This window comes from Drosophila yakuba, chromosome 3R (assembly GCF_016746365.2).
Source record: "Drosophila yakuba strain Tai18E2 chromosome 3R, Prin_Dyak_Tai18E2_2.1, whole genome shotgun sequence".
NCBI classification, from domain to species: domain Eukaryota; kingdom Metazoa; phylum Arthropoda; class Insecta; order Diptera; family Drosophilidae; genus Drosophila; species Drosophila yakuba.
Window position 1 is genome coordinate 15,546,193 of NC_052530.2, and position 15,147 is coordinate 15,561,339.

The 15,147-nt window shown below is 39.5% G+C and overlaps 2 protein-coding genes across 3 annotated transcripts; one reads left to right on the forward strand and one right to left on the reverse strand.

Annotated features, from left to right (window-relative positions):
• The first annotated feature begins 580 nt into the window (after positions 1-580).
• Positions 581-3,547, forward strand: LOC6536980. Its single transcript, XM_002097513.4, has 9 exons — positions 581-738; positions 816-942; positions 1,014-1,157; positions 1,219-1,391; positions 1,452-1,658; positions 1,720-2,101; positions 2,162-2,372; positions 2,440-2,877; positions 2,976-3,547. The coding sequence occupies exons 1-9, from the start codon at positions 703-705 to the stop codon at positions 3,442-3,444; spliced, it is 2,187 nt and encodes a 728-aa protein (XP_002097549.1). The 5' UTR covers positions 581-702; the 3' UTR covers positions 3,445-3,547.
• Positions 3,548-4,942: 1,395 nt separating this feature from the next.
• Positions 4,943-14,665, reverse strand: LOC6536981 (RNA-binding protein squid). Of its 2 annotated transcripts, XM_002097514.4 has the most exons (8): positions 14,349-14,665; positions 11,764-11,804; positions 11,426-11,700; positions 11,105-11,348; positions 10,895-11,023; positions 5,649-5,756; positions 5,087-5,248; positions 4,943-5,028 (listed from the first exon to the last, which is right to left on the reverse strand). In XM_002097514.4, exons 1-7 carry the CDS (start codon positions 14,513-14,515, stop codon positions 5,175-5,177), a joined length of 1,038 nt encoding a protein of 345 aa, XP_002097550.1. In that variant the 5' UTR covers positions 14,516-14,665; the 3' UTR covers positions 4,943-5,028; positions 5,087-5,174. The 2 variants fall into 2 exon arrangements, with proteins under 2 accessions (XP_002097550.1, XP_015048037.1); XM_015192551.3 differs by lacking the exon at positions 5,649-5,756 and having other exon boundaries at positions 14,349-14,663.
• Positions 14,666-15,147: the final 482 nt, after the last annotated feature.

Here is a 15,147-nt window from a genome sequence, read left to right on the forward strand (position 1 = left end):
ATGATATAGGTTTGGAGATCATAAAACGGAGATACAAACATAATTAACAGACTTAAATAGTAAAACATCGATTTATTTAGTATGTCTATGCACATTTAAAAACAATATGTTGGATATTGTTATTTTTCCAGTGATTTGCTACTTTTCGTTGGCTTTGGATGCGGTTTGCTTGGTTGGTTGGCCAGCGATTTTCCAATAAAATGAAATTGCATTTGATGATGCCAGGATGTTTTTTTTCCAATCATTCTGATATTTTCGCCCTCACCCGTTTTGTTTTCCCATGCTGTTTTCCTTCACCCCTGCCATTTACAGAAAATTGAATAAAAGTGTTGGTGGCATTGCGACAAACTGGTGGACGAATGAGCGTGATTGGAGGCGATTTGTAGAAAAGTGAAAGCCGGCTCCTGGCCACCAGGACCCAGGTCCTACCGTCCTGCCAACGAAGGAAGTGATTAGTGTAGCGCTGCTCGACGGCTTCCTTGCGTGAGTCGCGGCATCCTGGGAGCCACGGGAACAAAGCAAGCACGGCGCTGCGGAGAAATACAATTTGTAATGGGTAGCTGGCCAAGTTACCTTTGATTTCATTGTTTTACCGGGTTAGCTAGCACACACAGACAACCTTACACATTTTAAGGACTTTTGTAAACATTTTTCTCATATTGTGCGGCAATAGAAAAATCTTAAAAATTTTATCCAACCAAGATGCATTCGACCAAGATTAAAGAGGGCGATGACAGGGTGAGTTGGCCATTCTATTGGCAATCATATGTGTTGGCCATTAAACGTGGTTAACTAATTTGAATGCCGCTATTTAGGAAGAGATGGAGCTAAACCAAATCTGGCGAGGATGTCGTAAAATCCAGGGCGCCATTTTTCGTTATAACTTTGACATCTGCGCCGACTTAAAGCAGCACGATCCCTGTTGCAGTGGCTTCGTGTCCGGTGAGCACATCCTCCGGATGTATTTCTCTTTTTTATTACGCCTCTTTTACGACCTAACCCATCTTCTCCAGAGCCCATTTTCACGGCCGTACTCGGCAAGTATCGCAAGGTGGCCGGCATGTCTGAGTCGGAACTCCGGGATGTCACTGACTACTTCCAAATTCGAGATGGACGCGTGGCGTATCGTCAGTTTTGCAAGGTAGTCTGCAGCGAAAGTAAGTTGCATTTTAGTCAATCGTATCTGTGCTCCAACTATTTAACTATTTAATATTAAAGCACTCCATAAGACTGCGAAAAGTGATCTAGCTACGGGACTGGAGTGGAACGATCCCTGGCATGTGAATGTTGTACCCCAGCCGGAGGATCGCCGTCGTCTCTGCCTGATTCTGCTTAAGATTGCCCAACTATGTAATATTCCACTCATGCCCTATTTTCAGGATTACGAACTGGTTAGTGATTTGCCACTGCTCTATGTCCTATACCGAATTAACTATCAAATTATCTTGCAGATTGCCCAAAATGTTGGAGTCGTTACCGTGGCGCACTTTTCGCGTGTGCTGCACTTCATGAAGATACCGCTCTCGGAGTCAGATTTTCTGCTGCTCCTTAGACGTTATATGAAGGACGGATATCTGGTCAACTATGTGGCTTTCCTCAAGCACATCGATAATATTATAGCATACCTGGGCGAGCATCATCTGCTGGACAACTCCCATGTAAGTGTCACCTTCAATGCTGATGAATTCGCGCACATCATGATATGTATTCCATATGTAGGACATAATCAAGGACTTCCCGGGCCGTTTAGTGGATCTAGAACTTTCTCAACTGCCAGCTATAGACGGTTGCAAAGCAGTGCATCCAATATTTCCCGATGCTTGCAGTACGCCTAAAAAGAATCGAAATCAGTGCGACATTCTGTTCTGCATTCAGAACTACATCTACAAGAACCAAGTGCGCACCTCCGAGTTCCTAGAGAGCTACGACTCCCTAAACGTAGGCAGCATCACCAAGAATCAATTTGAGCGTGGTTTATCCAACATGGGAGTGGGAAAGTATCTGACCCAAAGGGAAATGTCCATTCTGCTGGAACGATACACTGATCCAGTGGATACCAATCGAGTGCGTTGGCGCAATTTCGCTGATGAGATCGATACAGGTGGAGTGTTATGAACCCTATAAGCAACATACTTTCTAAACTATCTATCTATCATTTTAGTATTCACCATCAAGAACCTGGAGAAGATGCCACAGTGTGTTGTGGAATCGCCGCTTCGTCACATCCAGGAGTTGCCCAGACCAGGAGCCGTGCCCTGGGAGACTGTGCCGACGAATATCCGTGATCTGTGTGAGGATGCCATGGGCAAGATTAGGATACGCATCCGCAATCGCCGCCTCTATCTGCATCCTTTCTTCCGAAGCTACGATAAGTAAGAATACCGATAATATCCTAAATGAAGAGAAAGAAAAGCGAACTATTTTCCATTTCCTTTCCAGACTCAACAGTGGACATGTGCGCTGCAACATTACTAAGCAGATCTTCCGCACCAATGGCATTCTCTTGTCCGACCCGGAGCAGGACTCTGTGCTGAGTCGGTATGGAAACGAGCTGGGCTTCTGCTACACCAAGTTTTTGGACGACGTCGATCCGGCGGAGTATGCCATGCCAGCGATGGTCACCAAGCAGGAACTGGTGGAGTGTCCACCGTTTGCGAGGGACAATTTGGAGCCCGAGGATATCAGCGAGGAAGTCATTGTGCGCATCCTTACGAACGCCAAGCGACAGGCTGTGGTCAAGAGTGTGGCCGTCATGGAGTTCATGAAGGACTACGATCGCCATCGCGAAGGCGAGATCCTTGAATCAGACTTTAAGCGAGCGCTGGATAACTCAAGTGTAATCATCACGGAAGAGGAGGCCAACATCTTGTGCAATATGTAAGTTTTCATTTAATATATTTTATTTTTAGGAATCCTCTTTACTATATACAGTCCTTATATCCTAATCTCTTATTCAATTCCTTCCACATGACCAGCTTCCGTTCACCAAATCGCGTGTCCTGTGTTCGCTATCGCGATTTCTGCAAGGCCCTCGACGAGATCTTCATCCAATTGGACACGAACTTGGGTGACCAGATAGTCACCGCCGTGCCACTGCTCCACCTGCCAAATCTGGATTGTGTCGACTGCTTCCTGAGCTTCGATGAGCGAACCATCTGCTCGCAGGCCCTGATGAAGCTCGCTCGTAAACCGGACGAGATCTCGAATTTGAGCCAGGTGTTCAAGGACTTCGATCGCGAACAATGCGGCTCGATCACACAGAATCAGTTCTTGCGCGGCATCACAGTGCGCGACATGCATGTAATGCTGAGCAGCCGAGAGTTCCAAGCCATCTGCAAGTGCTTCGGCGTAAAGAAGGGCATGTGCATGGAATTCAATTACCGGGAATTCCTGAAAATCTTGGACGTTCTCTTTAGCACTGGCCAGATGAAGCGAAACTATTAGGAGCGCGACTAAACTAACCCTCTCCAAATTCAAAGTGTACCCCATTTGTTACGAAATTTTTGAATGTCACCAGGCAAGTAAAAAACATTTTGTGGACTTTTAATTTAGATTTTCTTTAATGTAATGTTCGCTTTAAAACTGCCTGATCTCCTATCGTTCAATTAAGTTAGGTTGTAATTTCGCTTGAGAATGTTTTATTTTCTTAAGTGGGAAAATCCACGCTTTCACACGCATTGTTTTCAATGTATTGATTTCCTTGAAATGCTACCTAAACTGCCCGTCCAGCCCACATCGGCATTTATAATCTGCTATCCATTCAGCTTGACGGTCGGACGATTTCATAAAGATTTTCATATAGCTATAGTAGTGTATACATAGATAGATTTGATTTAACAATTCGCATTCTTGCAGTGGTCTATACAATTGTGGGGGTGTACGTAGAGAGATAATGTTCTCGCAGTGTGGCTTTAGATTTTTATTAAAATATAAATCTCTTCCCTTTCAGAAGTGTACATAAATATAGATGTATTATGTATTATGTATGTATAAATGTAGTCTATGAGCGTAATACACATATTCGAAAACGAAAACAAAAACTAATCCTGTTTCCGCTTTCTGTTCTGTATTAGTTAGTATTATGTAATATGGTGGTTTTGTTTGTTGTAGGTTGTATCTGCTTTGTTGTCTTGTCTTGTCGTACATCGTATATTTTATATATTGTATATAGTTTTTCAATCGAACGGGAAGAAGGCAACCCGATGTGCCAGCCAGTCAACGCTTGCTTCTTTTGTTTCTTGGTTCTATAATTATTATTACATATTACAGTTAATTCATAATTAAAGTTAAACAAATACTTATACTCTATTGTATTGTGTAATGTATGAAACATTTTAGCTGTATTTTGTTTTGTTTTGTTTTGTAAGTATATTTGTTTGATTTTTGTTTTCTTTCCTATCTCTCCGACTTCCTGTGCTACTGACGCGTTAAACAATTACCTCGCATAATGTATGGGACTACATTAGAAAAACAAATTAGTTTCGACACACAGGCAACGTGAGCATTGCACAGCATTAAGTTTGGCAAATGTTGTTTGCCACGTTCCCTGCAATGTTGTCTTGTGGTTTTAGACGGGTTGAAGGGTTGTTTGGTGGGCGGTTGGTTGGTTGGTTGTTTGGTTGGTTTGTCGGCTTAATGAGCGTGTGGCTATGAAAAATTAGCCACTTGCTGAAAAATTACATGTGTCTCTATGCCTAGCTATGTGTGTATCTATTTGTGTTTGGTTTTTGTAGTGTTTTTTTTTCTTGTTGTGGCTTGCTTTGTATGGTATAAATGATGCTTTTTAACTCCCGATGCTGCTGCTGCGTATGACGCTCTCGTTTTTACTGCTGTTGTTGGAATGGTGCTACACATCAAGTGTGTAAAGGTGTGTTAAGGTAGCTGATGTTGATATTATTGCTCCCAGCCAGCCAGTCTATTCATTTTCTTTTTTCCTCATTTCTTTCATACAGATATATACAACGGCGTATATATGCGGTTACCCAGACGGTGTTGTTGTAGAGATGTGTGTTGCTTCTTGTAGTAATGCTGCAATGAAATTAACTTTAATTAACTGGCACCAGAGCGTGAATGGCTTCCAACTCACCATAACAAACTAAACTAGGTAAAATTCAAATAGTTTGCAGTTATTTGGAGAATGCGAGATACCCAATGCCCACGCCCCTTGCCCCTTTTTAGTAGGGCTGATGCCGCTGCTGGCGTCCACCGCCTCCGCGCTGCTTGCCACCGTTAAAACCGCCACCGCCGCCTGTTTTGGAAACGTTTGGAAAGTGTGCAAGACATTAGTCGGTTAAATCGAATCGAATATCGGATTATATCAGGCAAAAAGAAAGACATGCTCAACATCTGCGGGAAGGGTAGGAGGGGGTTCATCTATAGATTTCATTAACTACGCCAAACGACTTCGGTTTTCTTTTTGGAAATTTTGACCAATTCTAGTGGGGGGCACAGCATAGCAAAATAAAGTAAAACATAAGTCATGAAAAGCCAATGGAGGAAGGATAACCAAAAACGATGAAACTGCTTTACAAACATAAAAAAAAAATTATTTCAAATGGACTACACTATGTAGTATTATAGGAGGGATGAGGGCCCAACAATTCGTTGGTTACAGATAGTTTTCGCTAGGCGCTTCTTAGTATTAATACCTTTGGGGCCGCCGCCGCCGCGGGGTCCACCGCGACCACCGCCCATATTGCCACCACCGCCTCCGCCGTAGCCGTTACCCTCAAAGCCGCCGCCGTAACCGTATCCGTCTTTTGGTTGCAATGGCATTTCGTGGTGCAATCAATCACACACAAAGGTGTCGTTGTTTGCGCAGATTAGGTCGTACAGAAAATTGATGAAAACACAAACAAAGCTTATCTTATAAAATGGTGTAAAACGACACGAACAAAATTAAGATGGGTCTAAGTGGGTACTGCCAACTACTTTAGTCTATATTATTGCTAAGTCACGTGACCGAAGGAGTCACGACTTGATCCAAATTCCAATTTGAATTGACTTTTTACATTTACTAACAAGTTTTCAAAATACATTTAAAATGTTTAGTAGCCTCTTTTGGCACATCTGAATAAAAATTTTAGGTTACATTCTTTGAAAAATTTCACTTTTTAGTGGCTAGTTGGCAGGACTTTCGGTGGAGTGGAACTATCTATTACTTGGATCGGGGGATTGTATTCTTTTACTTTTTCGCTTGGTCAAAATTTGTACTACTCAGTTATGGACGACGCCGACGAGCCGAGGGGAGACAATTCAAATGGCACATACCGAGCGAGCTGGAAAGGAATCACCTGCTCCGGATCCGGAGGAGAGTGTGGTTCGTTGGTGTGGTTTGGTGAGATCAGGGGTGGGTTGTGGGCGGAAACTGAAATACACACAAAATTGTTGTCTGGTTTTTGTTTTTTTTTTTCGTTTTTCTTTTATTTGCTCATTTCTTGTTTGTGGATTTTGATTATAAGAATGATGGTTAAAATGTTGCTCTAACATTTGGTTGTTGATTGTTGTAGCTGTTGGTTGCTGGTACACAATAAAAATTTAAAAAACAATTTTCGCTCGCTTTCCTCTTGCAAATGGCGAGGAAACTGGCGCAAGGCGGCGCTCACACATACATGCGTTTCGATTGGATTGGTTGTTATTTCGCTTGGTTATATATAATTATATAATATAACTCTAGTTGTTGTCTCAGATTTTGGTTAGTTGTCGACCGGACGCGACTCGACTTATTAACATGTTTCACAATGTATTGCAATGGATTTCTCAATTCAATTCATTCGATTTCTCATTTCTTTACAGCACTCGTTATGCATTTATGTTTTTTAATTTTTACCTCATTTTCCACACAACAATTTCAGCATTTCAATTTCAAATTAATTAAATGTTTGATTGAATTTACTCGGTAAATAATTTTGTAAGGTTTTGCCAAAAAAATTTGTGAATTCATTTGCTGCTCTTGTGTGTGTGTATTTTGAATGTCTCACCTCAGCAAAAAGTAATAAAATTATAATTTTTCGTGAATTTTCTTTTATAACATTCCCTTTAAAGGATCTTCGGGAATTGCAAGGATCTGGGGGAAGGGGAGGGATGAGGATGCGGAGTCTGTCGCGAATATATTATATTTTTGCGTGTCATAGAAAACGTTTTGCGAAAAACAAAAACAAATGCAAATAGTCAACAAATTTTACTTTATACTTGAGTTAATATAATGATTATCATAATTACTCTTCGTGTTCATTGTTGTTGTTGTTGTAGCTGTTGTTAAAAACAAGAAAACTGGATTTGTAGCTTAAGAATTGTCTCAGAATCGGCTTGACAATATATTAATTAATTCATTCATTACTTTAGTGGTTCCATTATATTATCATTTCATCTTTCTTCTTTTTTTTAGTTTTTTTTTTTTAGAGTTTTCTATGCATTTTACTAAGAACAAATATTTATTACGCTAAATTACTTGTAAATATATACGTTTTAAATGTAATAGAAAAAGGAAGATTTAAGTAAAAAATGAAAAACGTTACAGTTAAGTGAAAAGTTAACACTGTTGGTGCGGTTTTGCTTGGCGGATCGCTCGATTGCTCGATCTCTGGTCGCTTGGTTGCCTGATTGCTTGATTGATTGCTTAGTTTGGATGTCGGTGGATAGTAGATGGATATAGTGGCTCTACTGGTGTGGTTCTCACCAAAGACCCTCGGTCACCGGTGGTATCGGTTACCGGGTCGGCCGGGCAATCGGTTAACCGCTTGCGAGAAGCTTGGACAAGACAAAGGCGCGCAGCTTGCGATCGTTTTTGGATATTCGCTTTTGGGTGGTTGGTGGCTGTGTTTTGAGTTGAACTCTCATTGGGGTTTTTCTTTACTTATGTTTTGGGTTCGTTTAGTTTGCTTTTTTTTGTTTTTGTGAGGCGAAACATCGGAAAATTCGGTATTACAATCATATAATCGTATATAAATATGTTCAAAAATCATAATTACGAAAGTAATATTACATAATTAACGGGTACAAATGCGGGGAGTGGGAACCGAAACACCCGTTCTGCTAACTTGGCTTTTCATCAGATCTAACTCGGTGTTAAGGCTACAGCTCCCCGCACTTTTCTGTGGTCTGATTGTTAGTTTTAGAATTTCAAGTTGTAGAGTAACGGAATAGGAAATTATAAAGACTAAGAATATATTGTTATTGGGGTTTTAATATAAAGTGGGGGCACAAAATTATTGCTATATAATTGTATGGTAAGTATATGTAAAGGTATACACAAATTTTGTTTATATCAAAAAAATTTGTTTACATATTTAAACATCATAATAATCGGTATAATAATTAATAAAAATATAGCATAAAATGTATAAAAACTTTTCTTGCTTGGATAACTTTAATATAAATGTCAATTTATTTTTTTTTTCTTATCTTGCTTAGATTTTCTTTTGTTTAGTTTTCTTTGTATACAGACAACTTGCTAAAAACATTGAGAAACATGCAATTTCTTTGTAAAATAATTTACTCAAAGTTCATGAATAAAGATGTATGTAAATGTACAAATGTATATATAATTGGTATACAGTCAAATTGTCGACGCACAATGACAACATTTGATAGAATCATTAGCAAAAGTTTATTTCAGGATCTGCTCAATTTCAAATTCAAGGATATACGAATTATACGAGGTATTTATATATACATTTGCGAATAGCAATGCTGGTGTATGTGTGATCTGTTAGTGTTGCTCGACTTAACATTTAAAAACCATAAGAAAAAATTATATATGTATATATGCTTGAATTAAAATTACTAAAATTGACGAAGTGTGTTTTTATTATTCGTTTTTGTTGGAAAGGTTGCATTTTGTACTGCTACAATTAAGATGTTGTTGATGTTGCTATTGCAGTTATTACTTGTCGTTGTTCAGTAAGTTAGTTAATTGTTTGTAGTTCTTTATCCTTTATCCTGGAATCAACGTATGAGCATGCAGAATGCCGCAATGCGCTCGCGGTGCAACTAAAACAAGCCTCAAAACTGGATTGTTTCGACATTACGTTACGTTTTGGTCAAGAAAGTGCAGCGGAAATGCAAGTAAAGCAAATAAAAGAACGATCTAACGAGTGAGGCCGGGGGTGCTGCAGTGGTTACACCGGAATGATAATATCCCGGATCCGCTGCGCTGACTTTTTGGACCCCGGCCTTCAGATCTGAAGAGCTTTTGGTTGTTGTGCTCTTTTCGTATTGTAGTTGTTTTTTACAAGGATTTGCCTTAAAATAATACTATCAAAAATAGTACCATAGTTAAATGTTACGTTTTATGTATAAATATATAACATTTGTATATATTTGATATAAATATATATGGTAGGTATATTGACGTATGGTGCATACGAAAACATATGCATTGCAAAGAACGTGAATATTATCCCGTTGCCGGAATAATAATATGTATCTAAAAATATATTTATATGCTATATATAAGGTATATATATATTTAAATAGACATTGAATCAAAGCTTTGATTACGCATTTCGTGTGTTTTGTTTTTTTTTTTGTTTGTTGTCGTTTCTGTTCTGGTTGGTTGTTGTTTAGTGTTTTGTTTAACAAAACAAAAAGGAGAACCTATTTAAATAACTATTTTATGGGAGTGCTGGGGAAAAAGGGGGTGTGGGTGGGGCTGTGTTTGTGTGGTGTGGGTGTTTGTGTGTTTCAACAGATTTTGGTTTCAGTTGGTTCAAACAATAACAGTTTAGTTAACAATTAAAAAAGGCACAAGTTGCAATTGCGCAAAAGGCCAAAAACACTGGCATTTCACACAGTTTCACATAATTGGCACATGCTCTTCTTGTGTTTCATGTTTCTTTGTTTGTTGTTATAATCTGGGGTTGCTGTTCTTCTGGTTGTTTGTTTGCTGCCCTTGCGTTTGAGGTATTTGTCATCTTTGGAAAGTCTGTTGAAGGCAACCAGGTTGTTGTTCTTGTGGTTGTTGTTGTTTGTTGTTGGTCCGGTCTGGTGGTCGCATATAAAAGGCAGGATAGTAGCATTATATATGCCTCGACTTGAACGTCACGTCTACTTTTCTCATCGCTCCTTCTCACTCTTTTAACAACACATCTTTTTTTACACACGCTTCGTCAGTTTTATGTTTAAATGCTACTCAACTAATAATTGGTAATTAAATGTTTTGTTTAAATGAACTCTCGTTTAAAAGGTACGCTTTAAAATTTTAAACATCAAATATATGCCTTTAAAATTATACGTAAGTTTATATATAATAAGATAGATATAAATGTGTATATAAAAATTGCGATTTTGCTTGTTATATTAAATGATGAAAATTGTCTGTCAAAATACACATTTTTTTCAATATAAAATGAACGATTAAAATTTTTATGTTAGCATTAAAGAAATGTTTCTTGTTTTCTCTTTCAAATCTACAATTTTTAAAAGTTTTCTTGTTTTTAGCGACGTTGCTTTCGTAGTTGTTGTTCTTATTCTTTCTTGTTGTTGTTTTTGATGTTGTTCTTTGACATCATATACCAACTTGATTTATATGCAAATATGCATAAATATAATGCATGCGGTATATACGGTATACTATATATCGAAGAGCACCTAAACTTTTTGTTTTTGTTTTTCTCTCAGTTTTGTTTGAATGGGAAACACAACAACGTGGAAATTTGGATCAGATCAGGTCTATGGCAAAAATTAGAAGGATTATATGTTCTGCGGTTGTTGTTGTTTGCTTTGTTTGCTTGATTATTTCTTTCTGATTTTTTGCTGGTCAGCTTTATGCGGCTGAGCTCTACTTAGAACTGCTGATAGTTGTTGCTATTGTTCTTGTTTTGATGGTAATTACTCGACGTGTTGTTATTGTAATAATTGCTTTGAGCACTACTTTGTTGTTTGTTGTATTTACCATAACCGTAGTCATATCCATTATAGTAGCCGCCGGCATAGTAGTCGCCATAACCACCGGCACCATATCCGCCGTAGCCGCCGCCATAGCCGCCGTAGGATCCCTGTCCGTCCCACTGGTTGTTGTAGCCTAGAGGATGGAGTAATAAGCAGTTTAGAGACGATTTCCATTTGAAGCGAGATGCACTGTTTTGTCAGCAGCTGTACTAACCACCACGTCCTCCGTAGCCACCGCGTCCGCCGCGCATACCACCGCGTGGGCCTCCACGCATACCGCCCATCATCTGGTTCTCTGGCTTGGGCGTTGCACGCTTAACATCGACCTCCTTGCCGGCGATCTTCTGCTTGGGCGTCTTCAGTAGATCCGTCACCACCTGCTCCGAATCGAAGGTGATGAAGCAGAATCCCTTACGCTGCGACTTTTGCTTGTCGAATGGCATCTCAACCTCGACGATCTTTAAACAAGAAGAATTTAGGTAAGTCATCACACATACTACACATGCCAATAGTAGACTGCTTGAGGGTTACTTACGTTGCCAAACTGTCCAAAGTAGGTCTTAATCTCCTCATCGGTGATCTCTGTGGTGAGGCCACCGACAAAGATCTTACCGTGCCTGGCCTTGGCCTTCTTGGGGTCGACCTTCTTGCTGTTGATTATGTGCTCATCGACGGCGCTGACCTTGTCAATAGCCTCGGTGTTTGTGAACACGATGAAGGCGAATCCTCGGGAGCGACCGGTCTGGGGATCTGTCTTGACATTGATGCTCTCGATCTCGCCATACTTGCCGAAGTGATCGCGCAGTTCCTCTGGAAAAATAGGAAACTATTTGTTAACATCAGTTCAATACTTAGTTTTAGTTTTATACTTACTTTCAGTCGTTTCCCAGCTCAGACCACCAACAAACAGTTTTCTGTGAAAGTTTAAAGATAAATTGGTTAGTTTGATGTTATCTTAAAACATTTTAAGGTCGATTGAGGGAATATTTGGCGGGAAAAAAGGTATATATCTGGGGAAATCAGGCACGAAAATAGGTTGTGTTTGATGCGCGAGGCAAATACTTTCTTAATTTACTTTAAATTTTTCATCTCTTACTGATTTTCGTATTGGCTGCAAAAGAATTGATGACAGAGCAAGAATACAAAACGAATAAAAAAAACTCACCAAATTTGAAGTGAAAAATTGCTTTAGTTACTGTATTGCAATCAAAGAATGGATCGGATAGTGTCAAAAAACTTGCAAACTCGGAATGAGCGAAAGAGTTCGAGGAGCGAGCGAGCGATCGATCGAGAGACACAAAACGAGCGAAAGATATAGATATAGTATATATAAGATATGCAAGAGTGAATTATTAAGATTTTGTTTTGGGTATACTTAAGAGTCTTTGTTTGTACAAATAACAATCAACAATTAGTCTTTATTCAATAGGATGAGAAAAATAATGCAAAGGTTTTTATGCTGGATTGTGGTTAGTTTTACTTGCTTTATTTGGTTGTTTATTTTATTTTCTATTTTTTTTATAAAAAAGAATGTTGAAAAAGTATTCATAGACACTTATAGTTTACTGTGATGTACGTTATTCTCATAGATTTCTGGACTTTTTGGAAAGATATCTCAGCGTTCTCGGCGGATTCCCGGCAAATTTGGAACAGTCTCGTCACACGGCGGCGGAATTTCGATTGCAATTTAGTGATTGTGCGTCATTTTTCTGGCAATTCGTTACGTTACATTCGTTCTTTGTGTTTCTTTCTTCGGGCGATATATATAATGTATAGTTTTTTGAGCTTCATAAAAACAAACGAAAAAACTGCGAGTCTCTTTTTCACTCGGTCTCTCTCTGTCTCCCATTACTTGGTACTTTTTTTGTCTTTCTTTTTTGAGGTAATTTACAAGTTATACGTTAAGAGATACAATATAATATATATTCGTATACAGTTTACATATGGATCCAATTTTAAATCGAGATAATTTGTTGATAATTTTGTGTGTCGATAGTTCTATATATTGGCTGACTGACTGATTGATTGTTTTAGTTTTGGATAGATAAATACCATCAGCTTCAGTATCGGCGGAGCGGAGACTTTTGGAGACTGGAGTGTGGAGAGGGTTGCATATCCTCCAAGTATAAGTCCGCCGAATCCGAATCCGTAACCGTTTGCCGGGGGCAGGAATACGAATCCAAATCCAAATCCGAATCCATATCCGTATCCGACTTGAGCATAGCTTAAAACCCCGACCCGGGGCATTTCACTTCTCTCAAAACCTGCCGGAGAGGAACAAGGTTAGTTCGCTCACAAGACAACAGGATAAGCTATGATTTTGGATTTAATTTCTCCAGTCCGTCCATTTACGGGGGAATCTCTGCATTTTCTTCGTCAGCGCTGGTTTCGTATTATCGTTTAAATGTACAGCATCGTGTGACTTAAGATTAAACTTAGATATAAAATGATCATAAAGGATGGGCAAATGAAGTGTACACTAGACCTAAAACCAAAACGAAGGGGAGCAAACAAGGGGGCAATTCTACTTGATCATCATTTTTCTCTGTGCTTTAATCCATCAAAATTATTATGCATTTTCAAGATACTTTAATTTTTAGTTCAATTAATATTTTGGCGCCTTGGCAACTCTAAACGACGCCGGCTGTCGCTCTCTGAGATTAAGAGAACGCAAAAGAGATGGCGAGCGTGAGCTGGAGCGAACGAAGCCGGCAAGCAAAAGAGAATAAGTGAAAACTGCAAAACACGTATAACATACAAAACAGCAGGCGTTAGGTTGGTATGTATGCCTGTATGCAGCCGCCATTTTGGGTACTAAACTGGAAGAGCACTAAATAACAACGAATGGCCGAACCAAAGAGTAATGCCAATTAAAAAGAATATACACTGACAAATACTAACAAAACTTTTTCCAACGTTTTTTTTTCGCCACATTTTTTGCAAGTGAAAGGCAACCGTATGTTTTTGTGTTCGTATGCGTCACAGTGTGTGTGTGGGGCAACGTGGGTAACAAACATAACCTCACAAGTGGGAGAAAATGTGCTCCAAACTGAAGAAAACTCTAGTTTTCATTGAGGAAACTGTGAGTGTGTGTGCAGGGAAAAACGTTGAAAATTTTCCATGTCTCACGGGACTGTGATGATGCATTTTGCCCCGAAGAATCTATTAATATTACTTGAAGTACAGTCGCACCGACACCTCGCACACACACAAACACACACCGACGCACGAGCGCAAGCTAGAGAGAACACAAAAGGGGTCAGACTTCCCCCGCAGAACCCCGAAAAATCCCATAAAACGCGACCAACGACGTTAGCTTCGTATTTACGTAACAGAGTAGGCAATATACATTATATAGAAGCAGAAAATCTATGGGGGGCACATGATCATCGGCTGCCCGTTGCAAAAGAGAAAGAGAGCAAAAAAAAAAAAACGTATCCGCCAGATAATGGACATACCTGTCGTCGTCCCGCTGGCCGGATGCGCCCGATTGGTTGTCCGAACTGCCGTTGGTGGAGCCGGCGGCGCCCGCATCACCATTTTCAGATCCAGGACCGTCGGCAGTCACGTCCTTGGTGAAATCCTCGCCGTTCATCTCCGTATCCACTTGCTTGTTCTCGGCCATTTTGTGTGTTTTTGTTTGATTTACTAATTTCGGGGGCTAAGCAGCACGATTTTCGGTTTTTGTTTTACGCAGAGCCGGAGATTTTTATACACACTCGCCAAAAAGTCGCGCGTACGAATGAAATGACCACCGGAAAATGACAAATGCAAGCGACAGCGTGTGTATATGGGTGCGGCGTTGCCACCTTGGTGTGTTGCCAGTTGAGCCGATTTGGTATTATTTTCGTAACTACTTGTATTGTATTTGCCTGCTCTACCTGAGTAACGATAGTTTTATATTACAAATACATATTTTAGTGTTTTTTGGTACTAAGCCACCACACATTCGCCATTACAAGGGGTTTAATGGGCGCGTGACCTGCCTGTCTGCAGTATGGCAGCTCTGATTTATGCAATGTACACACACCAATAAAATGTAATATTATGAAATACCGAAAAATTGTATTGGGTCCCAGCTTACACATTAAACAAGTTACTGTATAAGGTTGTTTTCTTTTTACTTGTATAACAGTATTAAGGTCATGGATATAACTTTTAAAGGATATTCGTTAAGGCAATACAATAAAATAATTATACATTAACTGAAATTCATTACCTATGGGGTAAAAACATAAACAACAATATAAATTATTG